Source organism: Notolepis coatsorum (genome assembly GCF_963971535.1).
Source record: "Notolepis coatsorum genome assembly, chromosome: 10".
Classification (NCBI taxonomy): Eukaryota; Metazoa; Chordata; class Actinopteri; order Aulopiformes; family Paralepididae; genus Notolepis; species Notolepis coatsorum.
In genome coordinates, this window is record NC_140174.1 from 78831771 (window position 1) to 78856263 (window position 24493).

A 24493-nucleotide genomic window follows, 5' to 3' on the forward strand; every position below is an offset into this window, starting at 1 on the left:
AAGACCGTGTCTTTTCAGAGTATAAAAAGGGATTGATTCTTTATAAAGACGTGGTGTTTTGGAGAAGAACATCTGCTTCCTCTTTGTGGTTCCAGTTCGATTTCTTTTTTTCTCAGGGTGTCGCACACAAGAACATTTTAGAATGTTTTCATCTTCCTCCAGAGAAGCAACCCTCACTAATCTTGGGCTGGATTTATACTTGACGGACTGGCTTGTTGTATCCAGATTTCTGAAATCAGATTTATTGGGGGAAATTCTCTGATACTGATTTTAGACTGATCTTGGACCGATATACCGACCATATCAGCTGCATCCCTACTGCAAAACCATTCGGTGGATGGATCATTGTATTCAGCTGTTCATACAGTCTTTATTCATGGGGTAAAGTTGTGACTTGTTAGTAGTTTGGGGTGTCACTGGGTAAAATGGGCGTAGTTCAGGAACGGAATAATGTGGCAAATAAAACTCTGAATCTGAATACAATGATCCATCCACTGAATGGTTTTGCAGTAGGGATGCAGCTGATACCGGATCGCTGCATTCTTGACACATAGAAGCATCTCTAATGGAGAACAAGTTTCAAGTTTCTTTAATAGTTGTCATACAGAAGTACAGAATACTTTTATACAAAATGCTTCTTACTGTTACGCTCCAGAGACTGTGCAAGACAAGATAAGTATGAAATAAAATAACATAGTATAGCATGTAAATTAGAAGTAAAAAAAAAATGAGGTCACAGTGTTCAGTATAGACATATGTACAATGTTCGATGGATTATAATAATGGATTATAATCTCAATACATTTTGTCCAATGAGTCAATGACCCCAAACTGACGGTCCAAGTCTGTTTTACTGTTCAGTAAAAGCGATGTATCGGCTGATACTGTTTAGGAATCATAATCGATATTGGCAGTGAAACGTGGCATTGATCCATCCCTGCTATGCTGTCAGTCAAGTATAAATCGAGCCTAAGACAAGGGTGGAATGCAACCACTGCTGTTTGGGGAACTTGAAGAACTGGGCGTCCAGTCAGAAAGAGACGGCATGACCTCTGTCCATGACACAACCACAGGACAAACAAGACCAAAAGTCTTCCACCAGAGAATGCCAGGGGGAGATAGAGGACAGAGTCTTAAAGGGGAACTACACCCAATATGGTCTAAAAAATATTAGTGAAAACAAGCAAACTCTATCCCAAATGCAAAAACCAAGAGTGCTAAAACTCAAAATGTATGGAGTTGAGTTGAGTTACTTTGGTTTCTGGCTTTGGGAGAGAGTAGCACATGTTCACGAATATTGATTGAACTTTCATGGAAAAAACACCCTGGAATTATTAATTCAGCCAGTGTTCCCTGTTAAGAGGAGAAATCAACAGGAACAGCAAAGAAAAGGTGACAATTGTATATTGTATATATTATGTATATTGACTGAACATTTTAGTTTACACTTTGTTTACGTACTTTTGACTTTCTATTTTATACTTATCTATTTTTACCTAGCACACTCTCGGGAGCATAACAGAAAATGAAATGAATGAAAAACAAGGAAAGAAAGAAAAACAAAGAAAGAAAGACAGACAGAAAAACAAGGAAAGAAATAATGAAAAACAAAGAAAGAAAAACAAGGAAAGAAATAATTAAAGAAAGAAATAATTAAAGAAAGAAAGAAAGAAAGAAAGAAAGAAAGAAAGAAAGAAAGAAAGAAAGAAAGAAAGAAAGAAAGAAAGAAAGAAAGAAAGAAAGAAAGAAAGAAAGAAAGAAAGAAAAAAAAACATTGGTCTCCTGAGATGCAGCTTATCGCTCCTCATTCCTTGCTGCTACGACTGCTCCCATGAGAGAGAGAGAGAGAGAGAGAGAGAGAGAGAGAGAGAGAGAGAGTGAGCATTTGTGTGTGTTGGGAGCAGTGGACAGCGAGCGGACGTTCTACTTTCTGTCCACGGCTGAGAGCCTCTGACCATATAGGGCAGCTGTGCCTCCGCAGACGGGGAGAAATGTCTGAAATGCTGCCGTCCCTCTACAGCCTCGCTTACCGACATCCTCCACTGAACCAGACACACGTCTCTGCTGCTACTGGCTTCCTCTGTCCATTTCTGAGCCTTACAATACTTTTACACACTACGTCAGGTTTCGCGTTGCTCAGGAATTGTTAGTGTAACGATCACAGCATATCTCGCTAGTACTAGTACTTGTACTTGTGAGTACTTGTGGCTGCACTTATCTAATACACTACTGAAGACTTGTTTAATTTCCATCCACAGCCACAACAACCGTGATTTATCGTTGTGGTTCAACACACTGATGTCAAGTCAAGTAATTTATTTATATAGCGCATTTAAAAGCTCAAAGAGTGCTGTACAGTAACTACAAAATTAAGAACTATAGACTTCCGGTTTGAACGCAATGTGAAGCGATACGCGTTTGGTTATAGCTCCGCTCCCGTCAACGTTAATTTCGTTTAAAAACCTTATTTGAACAATACCAAAAGAGATTAAACCACATCGTATGTATTGATAAGACCTTCTACTAACTATATCAAAAGACAGAAAGACTCAACATGGATACTATTGATAAGAAAAAGGGTGGAAAGAAAAACCCTCCAACGGTGCCGATTTTGACACGTTCGAAGGGCACAGCTGACGCAGCAGCGGTACCGTTGGAGACTAGCCCCGATGGGGGGAATATAGTAGAGAATATACCGGGACCAACGACGACTGGCCCCGAGAGGGAGACAGCAGTTGACGACACAACGGTAACAACGTGTAAAAATACCGTAAAAGATAAAGCAGGGGAATTTGAGAAGATAATATCCAACAAACCCATCGGGTCCATCATTGCACCCACAACACCAACTGACACAAGCAGTGCAATTTCACATCCCGACTTCAACTCTCTGACTATCCTGATGAAGGAACAGATGGTCGCTATCGAGGAATTCAAAGCACACATCGATGCTAAATTCGAAATGGTTATGGAAGCAGCCGCTGTACAGGCCGAGCGAATCACGGCAGTGGAGAATACGGTGATAGAAATTACACAGAGGGTCCAAGTGAACGAGAATAACCTCAACGATGGATTAACAGAATTATCGAAGGAGATAAAACAGGTGGAAGAGGAATGTCGGAAGAAAATACAAGAAGTCGAAGAGAAAGCAATGGAGAGGCAGCTCGAGACCCAACGTTACTACAGGCGAAATAATATCCGCATCGTGGGACTGGATGAATCAGTCAAATGCACAGACGACAGCTTTCCAACAGTGTTAGTAGATATTTTAGGTAATAACAACCTTCCCACAGCGCCGACAGTGGACCAATGTTACAGAGTCGGTACACGAGGCCAAAGAGGTAACGGTCCGAGAGTTATCATTGTTACCCTGCGTAAGACGGTAATAAGAGACGCCATCATTAGAGCAGCGCGCAATCAAAGGGGGAAACTGAAATATGGTGAAAATTCAATAGCTATCTACGAAGATCTATGTAAGGAGGCCATCGCTCAGCGTTTCCCCTACAAGGATGTGATGCAGAGAATGTTTAAGAGTGGTCTCAGGCCAATTCTTAACTACCCGGCACTATTATCGATCATGGGAAAAGACGGTATTAGGCAGGGAATACGCACGCCTAAAGCCGCCGAAGATTACATGAAGCTACATGGATCAGGTCCCCCCGGGCAGGACGCAACACTGGCTCGAATCAGATAAGCTTACTCATCTCTCTATTTCTTTGTATTTTAGTAATTTTATTAGAATGACTTTACCACGGCTCAACAAAAGTAACAGATGATATGCACGCTGGCAACAATAAGGCACAAGATGTTTAATATGGCTCGTAAGGCATTATATTTACAGTCTTCTGGTCTCTGTGGAGACAATAATCCAACATTGACATTATGAATATTCTGGAACATTCTGGGCTCCTCTCTCGACTGCTCAGGGACACAAAGGAATATCCCGGAAAATACTAGAAGGTCATGACCCCTGGGTAGGAAGATCATTCTGGATCATAACAGCAGTGTTTACATATTTACTAGTATTCTACAACCTTCTAGAATATAATGCACCCCTTCAACGAAGGCCTGTAAATTTAACACTAACATCCGGTGTGAATAAGCATAGGATTCAAGGACTGAAGTTTAATTAGGCTTTAATAAGGCTTTAAAAAAAAATTAAAATAAAAAGACATTAGCCACATCTAAATGTATAAGCACAACAAGGTTATTCTAATATTTTAAATAATTACTCCACTGATTTAGAGATTGGCACAATGTAGCTCTAAAAGTCTCTGTTTTTCTCTTTTTTCTCTTTACTCAATTTTATTTGATCTGTTTTTCTCTGATGAGTTTTATTTTAGTTCTCACTCCTTTTTTATTTTTGATCTTTCATTGTTATTTTTTTTCATTTTAAGGTGTTAGTGTTTATCTCCACTCTTTTCCTTTTTTTTGATGTTTCCTACATAAGTTAGTAGAAGGTTCAAATGAATATATTAATGAAGGTATATTTTTCATTTTTCAAACTATTGTTAGTACATTAATGGGAAGGCGCAAGACCAAAAGCGACATTCTATCGAATTAGAATGAAAGTTTTAGATCCTATGGCAATTAGCATAGGAAGAATAGGATTACAAAACTCAATTTGGGTAATCCGGTGGCCTAAGGGAGGGAGTCATAAGTGTAGGATGTGTCTATGGGACACAATCCTGTACGACTCTCGATGAGGGGGGGAAAGGGGATTTTTATTTGTATATATGTATGTTTTTAAGCTCGGCTCTCAACGGGACCCCACTAGTTGGATGTATATCTATTGTTGCCTCGCACTCCAGAAGCATTGCCAATAACTACACAACAACATGTATAGATTATGGCTAGTTTGAATATAATGATCTGGAACACTGGGGGAATAAATAACCAACACAAATGCAAAAGCGTGCTCACACTGATGAAAAAAGAACAGGTGGACATTGCTCTGCTAAGCGAAACGCACATTCTGGAGAAAGACATAGATACGTTAGCGGACAACACATATCATAATATCAGTCACTCTTCTTTTGGTACGAGAACTCGAGGTGTAGCCATAGTCGTTAGACGTAAGTTGAATATTGAATTAAAGGGAGTATGGTCTGATGTAGATGGTCGGATAACTATAGCTAAGATTGTACACAAGAACAGGAAAATAGCGTTGGCAGCGGTATACGCCCCAAATTTGTACGAAGAGGGTTTCTTCACTACACTAACCAAAGCAATGTTAGACCTTCCCGATTACTCATTTATAATAGGTGCGGATTTTAATGCCATTTGGAATCCAAGGATGGACAAATCTTACCTCGCCTTTTCCAGCGAACAAAATAATTCATCTAATGCATTAAAGGATTGGTCAAAGATTACAGGTGTAAATGACTTATGGCGATCACTTAATCCCACGACCCGAAAGTACTCTTGTCGATCTGCGAGACATAACACATTATCCAGAATAGATTATGTCTTTGCATCCCAGAGACTATTTGATAACTATGAAGTGGAAATGATACCCAATGCACTATCAGATCACTGTTATTTACTCCTAAAAGGAACATTTGGTATACTATCTTCCCGAGCCCCAAGATGGCGATTTAACTCGATGCTGCTTAATAACAAGGAATTCATTACACAACTCAAAGAAGCTCTTATAGTATTCCTATGGGAGAATGCAAACTCGGTGCAAGACCCCAGAATAATATGGATGTCGGTAAAGGGAATGATCAATGATGATACATGGCACTATGGGGTACTATAGGGTACTACATGGCACTACGGGGTACTACATGGCACTACAGGGTACTACATGTCTGCTCCTTTGCAGCACCACAAACATGGGAACTCTCTAACTCTTCCCCCCCCCCCTCTCCCCCCCTCCCCCCCCCCCCCCCCCCTCCCTCCCCCTTCTCTCTGAGTACCCGTCTCCTGGCGCTGACCAAGGTGATGGATGCCTCGGGGTCTTGGCCAAGCTTGTAGTGACTGCTCTACATGCACCTCCGAGGCCTTGGATCAGTTATTCTCCGCCGTCTGTCCGTGGTCCTGTCAACTGATTAACAGACTGTTAACAGATTAACAGTCAACGCGGTTTCACTGCTGGGTTAAGTACTTCTATTCTATTCACATAATACGCTTACTTCATATATCTACTCCATTCACATATATGCCTACCACTTGTATCTATTGCTATGTCCGCCTACTACAATCTCATGAGCTGTCTAACGCCTGTCCCGTCTCCCTGTCTTCCTATGACTTGCTGTCCTGGAGTGTTGTCCGGAGTGTTGGACGTCCCGTGACGAAGGCCGGGAGATTGCGACCCCCTCTGCGTGCCCCCCTGTCTCCGGAGGTCTCGTAGTGGTGACCGGAGTGCCGGATGTCCCGCGATGATGTCGGGGAGTTCGCGACCCTCTCTGCGCCACCCCCTATCTCCCTGTCTCCGGCTGTCCCTGAGCAACGACCGGAGTGTTGAATGTCCCGTGACTAAGACGGGGAGGACGTGACCCTCTCTGCGCCGCCCCTGTGCCTCAAATAGATCCGCTATCAACTCTATCTTTAATCTTTCAAAATGTTCAGTTGCTATCGCTATTAGCTCTATCTTTAATTTTTCAAAATGTACAGTTGCTATTGCATGCACTCATCTGTGTTTCACCACACACATGAGTGCATGCTTACCAACTGTCCGTCTGCAACACTACTATCACCAACATCTAAGAAGGGAGATCCCCCCTTGAACGGCCCTTCTAAGGTTTCTCTCCTCCACACTGCCTGTGGAGCTTTTTTCCCTATTGTTAGGTTTTAGTGAGTTTTTCCTTACCTTCGTGTGGGGTATGTCTGGGAGTGCTTGCATTCTTTCATTTATTTGCATTCATCTAAAAAATTTTTGGACCCTATGGTGTTCTTGTTCTGTTCTTGACTTATTGTTATGTTGTCTTCTTGACCTGTTTAAAGAAGACCTGTACGGCCCATGGGGACATTAACGTGTGTTGTCGGGCCCTATAAATAAATTTGATTTGATTTGATCAAGGATTTCACTGATAGCTTTTCCTCCAAAATGCGCAAGAATCGATGCACAAAACTGGCTGAACTGGAAACGCTTTACTCAACGTTATTTAATTCTTTACAATACAACAACTCAACTCGACTAGAAAATCAAGTTAAGGTACTAAAAAAAGAGATCAATGCCATATACAGACAACAATCGGAAATACAAATACGTAGCACAAGACAACAGCAGTACTCCCAAGGTTCTAAACCTAGTCACCTATTAGCCATGCGATTAAGAATTAATGCAAAATTTGCAGATATAACTACCATTAGAGCACAACAAGTACTTGAAACAGACCCTGAAAAAATAAACGTGACATTCAAAGAATTCTACTCCAACTTATATAAATCAGAAACGACCTTCGATCAAAACAAAATGGACACATATCTTAATCAAATTATTCTCCCTAAACTTTCAGAGGATGACGCTAAACAGTTAGAAACACCGATCACACTAGAGGAACTCAAGAAAGCCATATCCGAAATGCAAAGTGGTAAGGCTCCTGGAAGAGACGGTATCCCACCAGAAATGTACCTCTCTTGTTGGGACATAATTGGACCCTTATTACTAAATATGATCTTATACTCAGTCAAGGAGGGGAACTTCCATAAGAACGACAATATTGCACTCATAACAGTCCTTCTCAAAAAAGACAAAGACCCCACCGAGTGCGGTAGTTACAGACCCTTAATCCTCCTCGGAACCGATATCAAACTGTACTCTAAGGTATTAGCCATCAGATTACAAAAGCATATGACGTCTTTAGTTCATCCGGACCAAACTGGCTTCATAAGAGGCCGCCTGATCACTGATAACATAAGACGAATACTGCACGTACTAGATGCCGACAAGGACGACACCATACCTAAGGCGATGCTGTCCCTGGATGCAATGAAAGCTTTTGACAGGCTGGAATGGTCGTATCTATGGGCAGTATTAGAGAAGATGGGTTAGGTAAAGGTTTCATTGATATGATTAAAGTAGTATACAAAGACCATATTCCAAGTTAAGAGATTTGATAATTGCTGGGTCACCTCTTTCCAGAATATCTTAACTGGTGGGCAGTCCCAGTACATGTGCATAAATGTCCCCTCGTCCCCATTTGTACATAAAGAGCATTTGGAGTCTTGTATAAGACCCATTTTTTTCAGTCTTATAGGAGTCAAGTATGTCCTGTGAATATAGTTAAGATTGATTTGTTGATGGTCCGGGTTCCTTGATGTGAGTCGAACATTTGCCCAGGCTTCTTGCCAATCAAAATCACTTTCCAGGTCTGGTATATCCCTCCTCCAGACGGAGTCTAGGTGGAGGGTTTCATATGAGGACGTTAGTAATTGATGATAAAAATCTGAAACAAAACCTCTTGATGTCTCTCTTTCATAGAAGAATTTGTGGTATCTGTGGTGTTCAATTGGTTTCGTTAATGGAACACCTTGAGTCTTCAAACATAACAATAACTGTAAGTAAAAAAGATGTGTGGACTTGGTGAGATTAAATTTCTTCTGTATTTCTTCATAACTACAGAAACCCTGTTTGTTAAAAACATCCCCTAATGAGTGTATGCCTTGCTTTTCCCATATAGGGAATCTTATAGGTCGTTTTCCAATCAAGGGTGCATTGTTATTGAATAAGGGAGTATGATTGTGCCATTTATGTGGGTTAGGATATTTTTTGTGTGTTTCACGCCATATCCGGATCGCATGAGTAATTATGGGGCCAAATTTCCGTTCGCAATGCTTGATTGGTAGTTTAGTGTATGCTATGTCCTTCAGTCTATGTGGGGCTACTATGTTTTCTTCTAATTTTCTCCATGATACTAATGCTTGGGGATCAAACCATGTTGTCAATGGTCTTAATGTGTACGCCTTAAAATAGTGGAAAAAATCTGGAAATGCCATGCCACCGTCTGCTTTATTTCTCTGTGCGGTGGATCTTTTTTATACGTGGTGGTTTGTTATTCCAAATAAATTTGTATGTGGAGGAGTGTAATCTTTTCCAGTAACCCTCTGGAGGGGGTAACGGTAGCATTGAGCTGAAGAAGTTGATTCTAGGTAGTATGTCCATCTTAACTATTGATATACGTGCCTGTACTGAGTTTTTAAGTTTTGCCCACCTATCAAGGTCGTCTTTGATTTTGTTTTGGATTTTTGTGTAATTGTGCTTCACCGTTTGTCTTATGGTGGGGAATATTTCCACTCCCAAACATCTAAAATGTTTTACCATAGGTATCTCTCCTGGGAGGGTTATATCTTTTTTTGCAGGGGCGTTAAGTGGAAGGAAAGCCGACTTCGGCCAATTTATCTTGAATCCCGATAAATCTCCAAAGTTCTCAATCAACTTGAGCAGATGAGGCAGTGTGGTGTTGGGGTTTTGCATGAACAGTATTAAGTCGTCCGCATATAAACTAATTTTATGTTGTGTGCCCTTGATTACGATTGGTTCTATGGATTGGGATTGTCTTATATATTGTGCTAAAGGTTCTAATGATAGATCGAATAGTCCGGGACTAAGAGGGCAACCCTGTCTAGCTGAGCGTTTGATTGATTGATTGATTGAAAAGTTTATTAACAGATTGCAGAATGGGTACAGTACAGTACATCTCAATACATACAATTGTTAAGGGGATGCAGACCAGAGAAAGACTTTCGTCTTGTTTCCACCAGGGTCCCCCATTTTCAATTCATCATAACATATATGACATACATGACATACAGATAGACAGTACTGCTACATCTATACATTTATGACATATCAGATTTGCAAATGCAGTACTGTTTGTGATACAAAAGTGTCCAGAAAAGGAGTGTATATACATTTGGCGTAGAAACTGTACATTGGAGGAGGTTGGTGGGGTGGGGTTGGGTGGGTTGGGTGAGGGCTGTACATTGGAGGTGGGGGGGGGGGGGGGGTTGGGTAGGGGACACATACACATTTTACACTGTACATTGGAATGTTGACAAAGCCTTACTTGGTCATTTACTGTACAACTAGGTTAGGACATTTGTAGGGGCCAGTTTCGAATTGCAGTCTCACGTAGGTGTTTTTTGAGAGTGTTTTTGAAGGTGGGTAGTGATTCACATTCCTTTACAGCTTTAGGCAGGGCGTTCCACATTGATGTGGCATAATTGCGAAACGTGTTTAGTCCCTTGTTTGAGCCGAATCTGGGTTTTACATGATTTGTGGAGCTCCCTCTGGTGTTGTGATCGTGGTATTCACTGACCTTTGGGAAGTATTTTGACATGTACATGGGTACCTTGGTCGCGTAGTGTATCTTGTAGACCAGGCCCATTGCAAGTTGCTGTACTCTGTCGTCTACTCTAAGCCATCCTAGGTTGTCAAAGTGGGCAGGGGTGAGGTGGGTTCTAGGAGTCAGGTCAAGTAGTAGTCTGACTAGCTTGTTTTGAGATGTTTGTAATTTGTTTTTTAGTGCCTTTGAGGTGCTTTGGTACCATGAGGTGCAAGCATAGTCGTAGTACCCTTGAATGAGTGCTCCTGCTAGAGTCTTCAGCGTGATACCGGAAAGATTCCGGAGGTGATTATACCTGTTGTAATCATGGCCGATGCCTACTGCTATAACATATCATCTAGTAGGGGCGGCTGGGTGGCGCAGCGGACCTTGCACTCATCACCAACGCAAGATACACCAGGTTCGACTCCGGCTGTCGCCATTGCCTCTGGCTTGGGCCAGCCGTCATACTAACTCAATTGGCAGAGTTAGCGGGTGGAAGACGATGGGTGGTAATCTGGACGTTGTGGACAGCGACTCCTACAGTTCGGTTGGGGACGCCTGCACAGCAGAGACAGGAAATGGCGGGGGTAGTGTGAGCCTCCCACACGTTACACCTCGCCAATGAGAGTCCGCGCTGGCAGGTGAAAAGATGTGACAGGCTGCCTCCTCGTGTATCGGAGGGGACACGTGATGCAAGGCTTCTATCCTCCCTACAACCGGCCAGTGGGGGGCATCTGCGAGCAACCTTCAAGACAGGGGAGGGAGGAATTGGCACAGTGGATGGGAGAAAAATTGAAAAAGAGGAGAAAAGGTGGATAAAAAAAACATATCGTCTAGTCTCCTATGTATTACTATATTGTCGGCTGTATAGTCTTTGTGTCATAACATATTGTCTACTGTCCTATGTCATACTGTATCGTCTGTTGTATACTCCTAGTGTCTTGTGGTCCTACTGTATTGACTGACCATCCTGTCTTGTGTCATGTTGTATTGTCCTCTGTTCCACTGTGTGACTATGTCTATAGTTCTTAATTTTTTTTTGTATTTTATTTTTTATTATTTTTTAAACAAACACATAAACAAACATGACAACACACGATAAGATATACAAGCATTAGTTGACAGTGCACATCCAATGAAATCACATTTTAGTTAATTGTCATATATAGGATATACCCTTAATACCTGTTATCTAAAAACCTACACACATATGCTCCAGCTCGTACCCCCCCCTCCCGGACCCCCCATTGGATAATCCATCCACTTTCCCTCGCTCCTAACCAGACATTACCATTATATGCTAGCTTTTATTTTCTCCACCACTTCTAACCACAATGTCATTTTGGATTCATTGAGACCCAAAATTCTTGCTGTAGATATTTCTTGATAGATCACATCGAGATATGTAATAATCCAGACATTTCGGCACATTTTTTCCGGTTGGAACCATCGTGATGCTATCAGCTTTTTAGCCACTGTGATACCCGATAAAACCAATCTCTTTAGCTGTGGATGTACTGCACACTCAAAAACATCATTCAGCAGTAATACAGAGGGGTCACGGACATCCCGTGATGAAGGCCGGGAGGTTGCGACCCCCTCTGCGTGCCCCCCTGTCTCCGGAGGTCTCGTAGTGGTGACCGGAGTGCCGGACGTCCCGCGATGATGTCGGGGAGTTCGCGACCCTCTCTGCACCGCCCCCTATCTCCCTGTCTCCGGCTGTCCCTGAGCAATGACCGGAGTGTTGAATGTCCCGTGACTAAGACGGGGAGGACGTGACCCTCTTTGCGCCGCCCCCTGTGCCTCAAATAGATCCGCTATCAGCTCTATCTTTAATCTTTCAAAATGTTCAGTTGCTATCGCTATTTGCTTTATCTTTAATCTTTCAAAATGTCCAGTTGCTATTGCATGCACTCATCTGTGTTTCACTACACACATGAGTGCATGCTTACCAACTGTCTGTCTGCAACACTACTATCACCAACATCTAAGAAGGGAGATCCCCCCTTGAATGGCCCTTCTAAGGTTTCTCTCCTCCACACTGCCTGTGGAGCTTTTTTCCCTATTGTTAGGTTTTAGTGAGTTTTTCCTTACCTTCGCGTGTGGTATGTCTGGGAGTGCTTGCATTCTTTAATTTTTTATTTAAATTGTTTGCATTCATCTAAAAATGTTTGGACCTTATGGTGTTCTTGTTCTGTTCTTGACTTATTGTTATGTTTTCTTCTTGACTTGTTTAAAGAAGACCTGTAGGGCCCATGGGGACATTAACGTGTGTTGTCGGGCCTTATAAATACATTTTATTTGATTTGATTTGATTTGTGTACAGGTACTATGCAACAGACAGTACGGTAAGACATAAGACACAGGGAATGACAATAGAGTAGCTGGACACTGTACAGAACACAGAACAGCAACACAAGGGGACAGAATAAGCACTATAGGCTGACAGAGAAAATTGTAGAGAGAAGGGAGCGGGGATTAATCCTAGTCAAATGCTATGGAGTAGAGGTGGGTTTTGAGGCGGGAGTTCTGAACCAACTGGAGACTGGATAAGGATGTTTGGCTGATGCCTGTGTACAGGGAATTACAATAATCCAGATGTGAAGTGATGAATAAGGGAGTTTACCTGTTTGTCAAATTTAAAAGCAGAGTCAAAATGACCCCAAGGCTCTTGACATGGGGCTTGACATAGGTGGAAAGCTGACCTAAGCTATCTGTGATGAGCTTGTTCGATTTGGGAGGACCAAACAGAATGATTTTCTTTTCTTTTCATTTAGTTGAAGACAATTGTGAGACATGATTTTATGTCCTCAATGCAGGATCTCAGATTGTCGAGGTTGGAAGTATTATTGGGCTTTAGGGGAAGATATAACTGTGTGTCATCAGCATAAAAATGAGATATTATGTTTCTGAATTATTTCAGCTAGGGGGAGCATGCATATGGAAAATAGTATTGGGGCCAAGTTGGAGCCTTGCGGAACGCCATAAGGGAGACATAATGTGACTCCAAGGATTTATTTTCTACGAATAAAAAGATGGACTTGTTGACCGCAGCTGGACATGTCTACATTTAGCCTCTTGACCGCAGCTGGACATGTCTACATTTAGCTTCTTGACCGCAGCTGGACATGTCTACATTTAGCCTCTTGACCGCAGCTGGACATGTCTACATTTAGCCTCTTGACCCCAGCTGGACATGTCTACATTTAGCCTCTTGACCACAGCTGGACATGTCTACATTTAGCCTCTTGACCGCAGCTGGCCATGTCTACATTTAGCCTCTTGACCGCAGCTGGACATGTCTACATTTAGCCTCTTGACCGCAGCTGGACATGTCTACATTTACTGCCTTGCAGTTTTGTTCACTTAAAGGGACACCTTGACATTTTAAAACTTGATCTGCTATTTTCCTTATAAGGCATTAGATAGATAGATAGATAGATAGATAGATAGATAGATAGATAGATAGATAGATAGATAGATAGATAGATAGATAGATAGATAGATAGATAGATAGATAGATAGATAGATAGATAGATAGATAGATAGATAGATAGATAGATAGATAGATAGATAGATAGATAGATAGATAGATAGATAGATAGATAGATAGATAGATAGATAGATAGATAGATCTATCTGGACACCTGGACAAGAGGCTGGGGAACTATGTGAGAATGCTATTCATCGACTACAGCTCGGCATTCAATACCATAGTCCCCTCCATACTCATAGCCAAGCTCAGGGACCTGGGCTTGAACTATGACCTCTGCCAGTGGGTCTTGGACTTCCTGACTGGCAGACCCCAGGTGGTGAGAGCAGGCAACTGCACCTCCTCATCCATCACCCTCAACATAGGGGCCCCCCAGGGCTGTGTTCTGAGTCCCCTCCTCTACTCCCTGTACACACACGACTGTGTGGCTCAGCGGAGTAGCAATACAATCATCAAATTTGCTGACGACACAGTGGTGGTGGGCCTGATCTCTGCCAACGACGAGAGGGCCTACCTGGAAGAGGTCAAGGTCCTGGCGGGATGGTGCCAGGAAAACAGCCTCTCCCTGAACGTCAGCAAAACAAAGGAGATGATTGTGGACTTCAGGAGGTCGGGGGTCAAGGACTACAGCCCCCTCAGCATCGACGGGGCACCGGTTGAGAGAGTCAACAGCTTTAAGTACCAAGTCAGTCAGAAGATCCTTAAGAACTTCTACTCATGTACAATAGAGAGCATCTTGACCGGCAACATCACCTCCTGGTTTGGGAATAGCACTGCACAAGACCGAAGCAGACTACAAAGAGTGACACGTTCAGCCGAACGCACAATTGGAGGGGGGCTCCCCACCCTCCAGAACATTTACAACAAGCGTTGCAAGGGCAAGGCTAAGAGAATCATTAAAGACTCCAGTCACCCGAACAACTGCCTCTTTGAACTGCTGCGGTCAGGCAAGCGATACCGGAGTCTCAAGGCGAGCACAGAAAGACTCAGAAGAAGCTTCTATCCCCAGGCCATCAGGCTGCTAAACGAACAATGAATGAACACTACACAACAACAACCACCAAACGCACATAGCACACACATCCACACGCACACACTCACTTTAAACAAACACACTGTAGCACCCACTCCACACACTTTATAGCACACACCCACTTTAAACAAACACACTGTAGCACCCACTCCCCACACTTTATATTTATTGATGAAGGATTGCACTACAACTCGTACACCTTACTGTAAATTGTACCTACATTGTACCTCATCCCATTTCTGCTTTGCACTAGATAGTACTGTACATTAGTACACTGCATAGTATTGTATATTATATGGTAACTCAGAACATTGTACATATGTCTATACCGAACACTGTGACCTCATTTTCTTCTTCTAAATTACATGCTACTATGTTATTTGATACTATCTTGTCTAGCACAGTCTCTGGAGCGTAACAGTAAGAAGCATTTTGTATGAAAGTATTCTGTACTTCTGTATGACAACTATTAAAGAAACTTGAAACTTGAAACTTGAATAGATAGATAGATAGATAGATAGATAGATAGATAGATAGATAGATAGATAGATAGATAGATAGATAGATAGATAGATAGATAGATAGATAGATAGATAGATAGATAGATAGATAGATAGATAGATTAAGATTTGTTTATTAAGGACAATGCAAATTAATGAACATCATTTACATGTGTATGCATAACATCACAGCATGATAAGGACGTAAATATGCCGGGAATAGCACAGGGCTAATTTCCACCCGTAGTCCTAACATAAAACAAACACAAAACGGACCATACAACGTTCATTCATAAAAACTGACATCACTGACATGACCACACTAACATGACATTCAGTCAGTACAATATCACTAACATCCCTAATGAGTGCATATTTGGCTGTCTAACAGCCATTTCCTGAGTTGGCCCTTAAAGGTGGACAGGGTGGGACATTCCCTTAAGGGGACCGGAAGGCTGTTCCATGTTCCACTTCCCTTTATCGATAGACAATTTTTGCTGAAGGCGGTCTTTCTAAAATGGACCTCACAATCCCCTCTGGTTGTGAGATAGATAGATAGATAGATAGATAGATAGATAGATAGATAGATAGATAGATAGATAGATAGATAGATAGATAGATAGATAGATAGATAGATAGATAGATAGATAGATAGATAGATAGATAGATAGATAGATAGATAGATAGATAGATAGATAGATAGATAGATAGATAGATAGATAGATAGATAGATAGATAGATAGATAGATAGATAGATAGATAGATAGATAGATAGATAGATAGATACGGCATAAACGGCATAAAACGGGAATGTATGGATGGAAAAAATACTCAATGTCAAATGGGCCATAGTATTGCATCCATAGCTATAATATTTATATAGTTATAGCCCTGCAAACAGGTGAGCGACTCCCATCGTTTACAGCGGTGGCGGTAGCTACTACAGGATAAGGCTAATCCCTGGCAGTCAATGAGTTAAACAAGTCAAGAAGAAACATCACAATAAAGCAAGAACAAAACAAAAACACCACAAAGTCCAAATTATTTTTAATAAATGCAACGCAAAGGTAAGGAAAAACTCACTAAAACCAACACAGTCAATTTCGCAGAGTAAATTTTACTCAAACTGAGTTTGAGTAAAATTTACTCTGCAAAATTTACTGTGAGCGATAGGAAAACATTTACCACAGGCAATGTGGAGGAGAGAAACCTTAGAAGGGCCATTCAAGGGGGGATCTCCCTTCTTAGATGTTGGTGATAGTAGTGTTGCAATAAAACAGGCGAACAGTTAAGCATGCACTCATACAGTATGTGTAATGAAACACAGATAAGTGCAAAATGCGGCTGCACGGATACTAACTAGAACTAGACAATTTGATCACATCACACCAGTTTTGTCCGCCCTACACTGGCTTCCTATTCAAGCCCGATCTGACTTTAAAGTGTTACTCCTCACCTACAAAATTTTAAATGGGCTTGCACCGCTCTATCTATCCGATCTCATCTCCCGATACTCGCCCGCTCGTGCTCTGCGCTCACAAAAATGCGGGGCTTCTATCGATTCCTAGGGTTAAAAAGAAATACGCCAGCCACAGAGCCTTTGTCTACCGCGCTCCCTACCTGTGGAACAAATTACCTGCTGTCGTCAGGGGCGCCTGCTCTGTCGAAGCTTTTAAATCCCTGCTAAAGACCCATCTTTTCTCTCTCTCCTTCAACCTACCCTGATCTCACCTGGTCGGGGACTGACCTTTAGATTAATCTGTCTAGTTTAGTTTCAAGTTTCAAGTTTCTTTAATAGTTGTCATACAGAAGTACAGAATACTTTTATACAAAATGCTTCTTTCTGTTACGCTCCAGAGACTGTGCTAGACAAGATAAGTATAAAATAAAATAGTATAGCATGTAAAAATGGAAGTAAAAATAGAAGTCACGTACGTAGACACAGTGTTCAGTATATACATATGTACAATTCGTTCGATGCAGAATAGAAGTAACTGAGTTACCATACAATATACAATATACTATGCAATATACTAATATACAATATACTATATAGTGCACAGCAGAAATGGGATGAGGTACAATTTAGGTACAATTTACAGTAAGGTGTACTGAGGTATGGGTTGTGCAAATTCTTTACCAATAAATATAAAGTGTGTTTAGGTGTTCTAAAGTGTGGAGAGTGGGTGCTGCAGTGTGTTGTTTGTTTAAAGTGAGTGTGTGCGTGTGGATGTGTGCGTTGTGAGTGCATTTGATGGTTGTTGCATAGTGTTATTGTTCGTTGAGCAACCTGATGGCCTGGGGATAGAAGCTTCTTCTGAGTCTTTCTGTGCTTGCCATGAGACTCCGGTATCGCTTGCCTGACCGCAGCAGTTCAAAGAGGCAGTTGTTTGGGTGGCTGGAGTCTTTGATAATTCTCTCAGCCTTACCCCTGCACCGCTTGTTGTAAATGTTCTGGAGAGTGGGAAGCCCCCCTCCAATTGTGCGTTCGGCTGAAAGTGCCACTCTCTGTAGTCTGCTACGGTCTTGTGCAGTGCTATTCCCAAATCAGGAGGTGATATTGCCAGTCAGGATGCTCTCTATTGTACATGAGTAGAAGTTCTTAAGGATCTTCTGACTGACTTGGAACTTCCTTAGGCGCCTGAGGAAGTAGAGGCATTGTCGTGCCTTCTTCACAACACTGTCAATGTGTGTGGTCCATGTCAAGTCCTCGGATATGTGGGCTCCGAGGTACTTAAAACTGTTCACTCTCTCAACCGGTGCCCCGTCGATGCTGAGGGGGCTGTAGTCCCTGACCCCCGACCTCCTAAAGTCCACAATCATCTCCTTTGTTTTGCTGACGTTCAGGGAGAGGCTGTTCTCCTGGCACCATCCCGCCAGGACCTTGACCTCTTCCAGGTAGGCCCTCTCGTTGTTTGCAGAGATCAGGCCCACCACTACTGTGTCGTCAGCAAATTTGATGATTGTGTTGTTGTTCCGCTGAGCCACACAGTCATGTGTGTACAGGGAGTAGAGGAGGGGACTCAGAACACAGCCCTGGGGGGCCCCTATGTTGAGGGTGATGGATGAGGAGGTGCAGTTGCCTGCTCTCACCACCTGGGGTCTGCCCGTCAGGAAGTCCAAGACCCACTGGCAGAGGTCATAGTTCAAGCCCAGGTCCCTGAGCTTGGCTATGAGTTTGGAGGGGACTATGGTATTGAATGCTGAGCTGTAGTCGATGAATAGCATTCTCACATAGTTCCCCTGCCTCTTGTCCAGGTGTGATGCTGCTGTGTGTGCAGCACATGGGCTATGGCGTCCTCCGTGGACCTGTTGGGGCGGTATGCAAATTGCAGGGGGTCCAGGTTGATGGGGAGGGAGGAGCAGATGTAGCCCTTTACTAGCTTCTCAAAGCACTTCATGGCTATGGAGGTGAGAGCTACAGGGCGGTAGTCGTTGAGGCAAGCAGGCTTGGATTTTTTAGGTACAGGGATCATAGTGGACTTCTTCAAGCAGGTGGGGATGACAGCCTGTTCTAAGGACAGGTTAAATATGTCAGTGAATACCGGGGCCAGTTGGTCGGCACAGACTTTTAGGACACGGCCAGTGATGCCATCCGGTCCTGCTGCCTTCCTGATATTCACTTTTTTAAAGGTCCTCCTCACCTCATGCTCTGTTACCCTGAACACTGAGTCTCCATCAGCAGTTAGGATGTCTATTTTCTCCCATGTCTGCTTTTCTGCAGACATGGGAGAACCTTTTGGCCTCTGTCTCTGTCTCGGCCGGTCTCGTGGAATGGCTTCGTGTCGCCTTCTGTCTGGCCTGCAGTGCTGAACCTTCTGAGTGGCTCCTCCTGCCCCCACGGGGCGTGCGGCCCTGGGCTGTTGTCTCGTATCTCACCCTGTGTCCATACGCTTGCAGTGGTTCTATCTATTGCTCTATTTCACAATTTTCTTGTATACTGTGGTTCTGCTGTCGCCATGTGTGCATGTGCTCACTGCATGTATCTGTTGCTCCATCTCCGCCCACTACAAACATGGGAACTCTCTAGCCCCTGTCCCAACCCCCCCCCCCATCTCTCTGAGTGCTTGTCTCGTAGTGCTGACCAAGGTGATGGATGTCTCGGGGTCTTGGCCAAGATTGCAGTGACTGCTCTACGTGCACGACTGAGGCCTTGGATCAGCTCCTTACCGTCTTCTGTCCGTGGTCTGTCAACATGGTTTGTGGTCTGTCAACGTGGTTTCATTGCTGGGTTAAGTACTTCTATTCACATAATATGCTTACTTCATATATCTATTCTATTCACATATATGCTTACCACTTGTATCTATTGCTATGTCCGCCCATTACAATCACGCGAGCTGTCTAACGCCTGTCCCGTCTCCCTGTGAGTTGCTGTCCCGGAGTGTTGACCGGAGTGTCGGACGTCCCGTGATGAAGACCGGGAGGATGCGACCCTCTCTGCGTGCCCTCCTGTCTCCCTGTCTCCGGCCGTCTCGTAGTGATGACCGGAGTGCTGGACGTACCGCGATGATGACAGGGAGGTTGCGACCCTCTCTGCGCCGTCCCCATCTCCCTGTATCCGGCTGTCTCGGAGCGATGACCGGAGTGTTGAATGTCCCGTGATTAAGACGGGGAGGACGCGACCCTCTTTGCGCCGCCCCTGTGCCTCAAATAGATCCGCTATCAGCTCTATCTTTAATCTTTCAAAATGTTCAGTTGCTATCGCTATCAGCTCTATCTTTAATTTTTCAAAATATTCAGTTGCTATTGCATGCACTCATCTGTGTTTCACTACACACATGAGTGCATGCTTACCAACTGTCTGTCTGCAACACTACTATCACCGACATCTAAGAAGGGAGATCCCCCCTTGAATGGCCCTTCTAAGGTTTCTCTCCTCCACACTGCCTGTGGTGCATTTTTTCCTATTGTTAGGTTTTAGTGAGTTTTTCCTTACCTTCACGTGCGGTATGTCTGGGAGTGTTTGCATTCATTAATTTATTTTGCATTTATTTTAAATTTGTTGGACCTTATGGTGTTCTTGTTTTGTTCTTGACTTATTGTTATGTTTCTTCTTGACTTGTTTAAAGAAGACGTGTCCGGCCCATGGGGACATTAACGTGTGCCAGGTGCACTAGCAGCATGAATTTGTGCCAGAAATATAAAAGCTACTGTATAAATGTTTAAGATACATAGGTAGATATAGAATTGGTCTGAAAATCTAATGTGAAAATAACATGACTGTAATCTGAATAGTGAAATGACGATGATGCACCCAGATGGATGGGTGACCCGAGAAGCGGTGAATTAATGGAGTATAGTATAGTATAGGGGTGTAACAATGCATCAATCCTAAGGTCGAATCACATCAAATCGAATCTTGGTCAAATGAAGAGATTTCATGATGCATTGAATCGTTGCCTGAAGAATCGTAATCTAAATTAATCAAATATTTACACCCCTATTATTGACCTATAGTCCATTCATGCTGAGTGAATCAGTTCCCCCAGCCACATTTGTGTATTAACATTTTTGGGGGGAATTAACTGATTGCAAATTAATCTAATCGAATCGCATCGAATCGTGGTCAAATATTTACACCCCTGCATGATGCATTGAATCGTTGCCTGAAGAAGAATCGTAATCGAATCAAATCGTTGTGGGGTCAAACATTTACACCCCTAGTATAGTAGTGTTACTATAAGAGAACGGAACTTACGTTGCTGATCTGGTCCTGTGTTTTCTTTACTCTCTGCATCTCCGGAGTGTCGGCCACCACGCTGAAGCCCTTTCCTTTGTTCTTCTCAAACTCCTCCTTGTACAGCGCCTGCAAAAACACACACACACACACACACACACACACACACACACACACACACACACACACACACACACACACACACACACACACACACACACACACACACACACACACACATTTAAAAATTATTACATAGCATAAATACATTTTTGATGTTTTGTTCCATAAAAAGATGTTAAGTGCACACCTAGTCGACTGTAACAAAATGGTGTTAAAGCAAAACAGAGTATGGGTTTTTATTGATGTTATGAACTAGCTAAAGACTTCTAACAAAATAAATTGTATTAACATTTTAGACAAGATAACCAGCTGTATGGAGCCATGCCCATCAGGTACATTTCATCTTTAGTGAGAGAGCGGATTTTTTTGGAGGAAATCCGGGGACATTGTGACTTCAAGTTTATGTCAAATCCAGAATGCTTCTTTAAAAAAGTGCCCTATCCCTTTAAGTACTACAGACTGGAAAAACACTGAATATGTGCAACGCTGGCTTACATTCATTCCCCTGCTCATCAGTCAGTCAGGGTGTTCATATATGTACTCACTCAGGACCTAGATGAATGTCTGAACTTGTAAAAGTACAACTCAATGCATGTTAATGGGCGGCATTAAAGTGCAAATAAGTGATTCACAGCCACTACCATAGGAAGGTATTTTAGTATCACTTTAATTTTAGTGACGCTCAAAATTACAAATACAAGTCAAGTGTTCCTTTATTAATCCCCTCTGGGGAAATACGGGAGAAAAGCAACAGATGCGTTGGCCGGGAATCGAACCCGGGTCAACTGCTTGGAAGGCAGCTATGCTCACCACTATACCACCAACGCATAGAGAAACACATGACACAAAAAGCAGGCCTACATAAAAAAAACAAAATTCAAATTGGTGCCCAGAGATGGTGTAGTGGTTACGGCCCCTGCCTCGGGAACCACATACCCCTGACGGATCAAAGCCAGAACCTTTTAAGGCAAGTGAACTCCCCCAGTCTCCTAAATAAACAGCACTGACAGGCTCATGCCTCTGTGTCGGCCCACGGTGTCCTCTCCAAACAGAACAGAATGGAGCACGTCATTACTTTGTCCAGGATTCATAAATGTAACAGACACATTACGCAATGAGTCTGACCTCTCTGCTTGCACACATCTTTCAGTCTATAGATTACTATAGATTAGGATCTGTTTAACAGTACGGTATATTTGCATATCTTGTATGTCACAAATGTAACAGTACTGTATATCTGTATGTCATGTATGTCATAAATGTCATGATTAGATTAGATGTTTAGATTTTTATATCTGTATACCTGTATGTTGTGTATGTCATATATGTCCATATGAATTGAAAATGGGGGACCCTGATGTAAACAAGACGAAAGTCTTTCTCTGGTCTGCATCCCCTTAACAATTGTGTGTATTGAGCTGTACTGTATTGTACCCCTTCTGCAATCTGTTAAATAAAATGTTCAATCAATCAATCAATCAAGGTACGAGGGTGCGAGTTTCAGGGCGTATATATTTATAAATAAACACGTGTTTATGACGCACGACCACGACCTGCGGTATCTAGACCTAGAGCTTTTTCAGCCACTGAAGTCCTGCTGCACAGGAGACGCTAAAGGCCCTCCCATAGTCGAGCGGACCATACACGGAGCAGACTCCCGCGGGCTCAAAGCTGACCCAAAGGGTATTCAAAGCAGACCCAAAGCAGAGTCCAAGTGCGAAGCTCCTATTTTCTGATGCGCGGACGTCCGCGGCGCCCACTTGGTGTCACACAAACTGGCGCGAGGTGTAAACTGGTGTAAACTTGAGGGTGTGTAGTTAGAGACCATTGACCGGATGTAGGCGGGAGCGGTTCCCTTTGCCGGACGGTATGCCAGGTCGAGGGCCTTGAAGCTGATTCGTGCGGCAATGGGGAGCCAGTGCAGGTCCCTAAGAAGTGGGGTGACATGGGCCGACTTCGGTAGGTTTGAGATCAGGCGGGCTGCTGCGTTCTGAACACACACATACACACTCATATATACACGTACACGCACAATTAGTAGGGATGTTCGATATTGGCTTTTTTATTTTTATTTTATTTATTTGAGCATTTTTACAGCTTTTTCTGGCCACGCAGGACCGACATAGGAGAGAGGGAGAACGGTAGGAGAAGTAGGGGAGACATGCAGCAAATGGTCACCGGGTATGGGAAGCGAACCGCCGCTTCGCAACTCAGCGCGCTATATGGTGTGCTACTGGAGCGCCCCGATATTGGCTTTTTTACCGATATCCGATATACCGATATTGTCCAACTCTTAATTTCCGATACCGATATATGCAGGGTTTCCCCCCCCAAAAAACGGAATAATTTCAGGTAATTAACATTACATATCTCTTTTCGTGGAATGAACACAACATTATGCATACTTTTGACAATAAATAAAATAAGAATTTGTTCTTTCTTTCTTGCCTGGGTAAATAAAGGTTAAATAAATGTAAAACAATTTTTTTTTCTTTTTTTGAAAACCGATACCGATCATTTCCGATATTACATTTGAATGCCAATATCGGCTGATGATATCGGTAGGCCGATAATATCAGACATCCCTAACAATTTGGCATTGAAGCGAGCAGACACATAATATCTAGGGGGTCTCAGATGCTTGCCTTATAAACACAAGACTGAAACTCTAAACATTGGTCTCGGAGGTGGACTACTTTCACACCAAGAGCTGTGAACTAAATCAAACACAAACCCACATACGCGTGTCTGCACACACACACACACACACACACACACACACACACACACACACACACACACACACACACACACACACACACACACACACACACACACACACACACACAATGGCCAAATGTTTTTTTCATTAGCACTTATAGTCTGAGGAAGCAGGACAGGAAATGGTTATTTCAAACAAAACAAAACCCTCCTTACTTTTCTCTCACTCACACACACACACGCATACACACGCATACACACACACACACACATATGAGTCATGTACTAACTATGAGGAATATGCCGTCTGAGTGCCTTGACTTTTTATGGTGATAAACAAAGAGCAGGGTTGGTTGGATGAAGAGAATGAAGGAAAGAGGGAGAGAGAATTAAGACAAGACTCCTGGCATCATATTTGATATAGATACGCATTCAATGTGCCTTGAAAACAGATTTTTACCACAAATGCAACAATTTGTATTAACACTTTCAGTGCCACCAGGGGGCGCACGACTTAGTGCTTGAATGCCACCATCGGCGCCAATGTTAACGTTAATATCGCCTAATCTATGTTTTAAATTATGGCTATGTGTCTAATCTGCCCGTCGCTTATCAAAGAATCATTTTCCAGTCAGTGCTGTCAAGGCAGATTGGTTTTTTATCGCTTCA

At 42.8% G+C, this 24493-nt stretch overlaps 1 protein-coding gene across 1 annotated transcript in view; it reads right to left on the reverse strand.

Moving 5' to 3' along the window:
- Positions 1-24493, reverse strand: part of LOC311235202 (LIM and SH3 domain protein 1-like) — a 107256-nt gene that overhangs the window by 18045 nt on the left and 64718 nt on the right. Inside the window, exon 4 of the mRNA XM_084322575.1 lies at positions 21002-21109. Within this exon, the coding sequence (XP_084178701.1) occupies positions 21002-21109 (108 nt within the window). The remainder of the gene's footprint in view (positions 1-21001; positions 21110-24493) is intronic.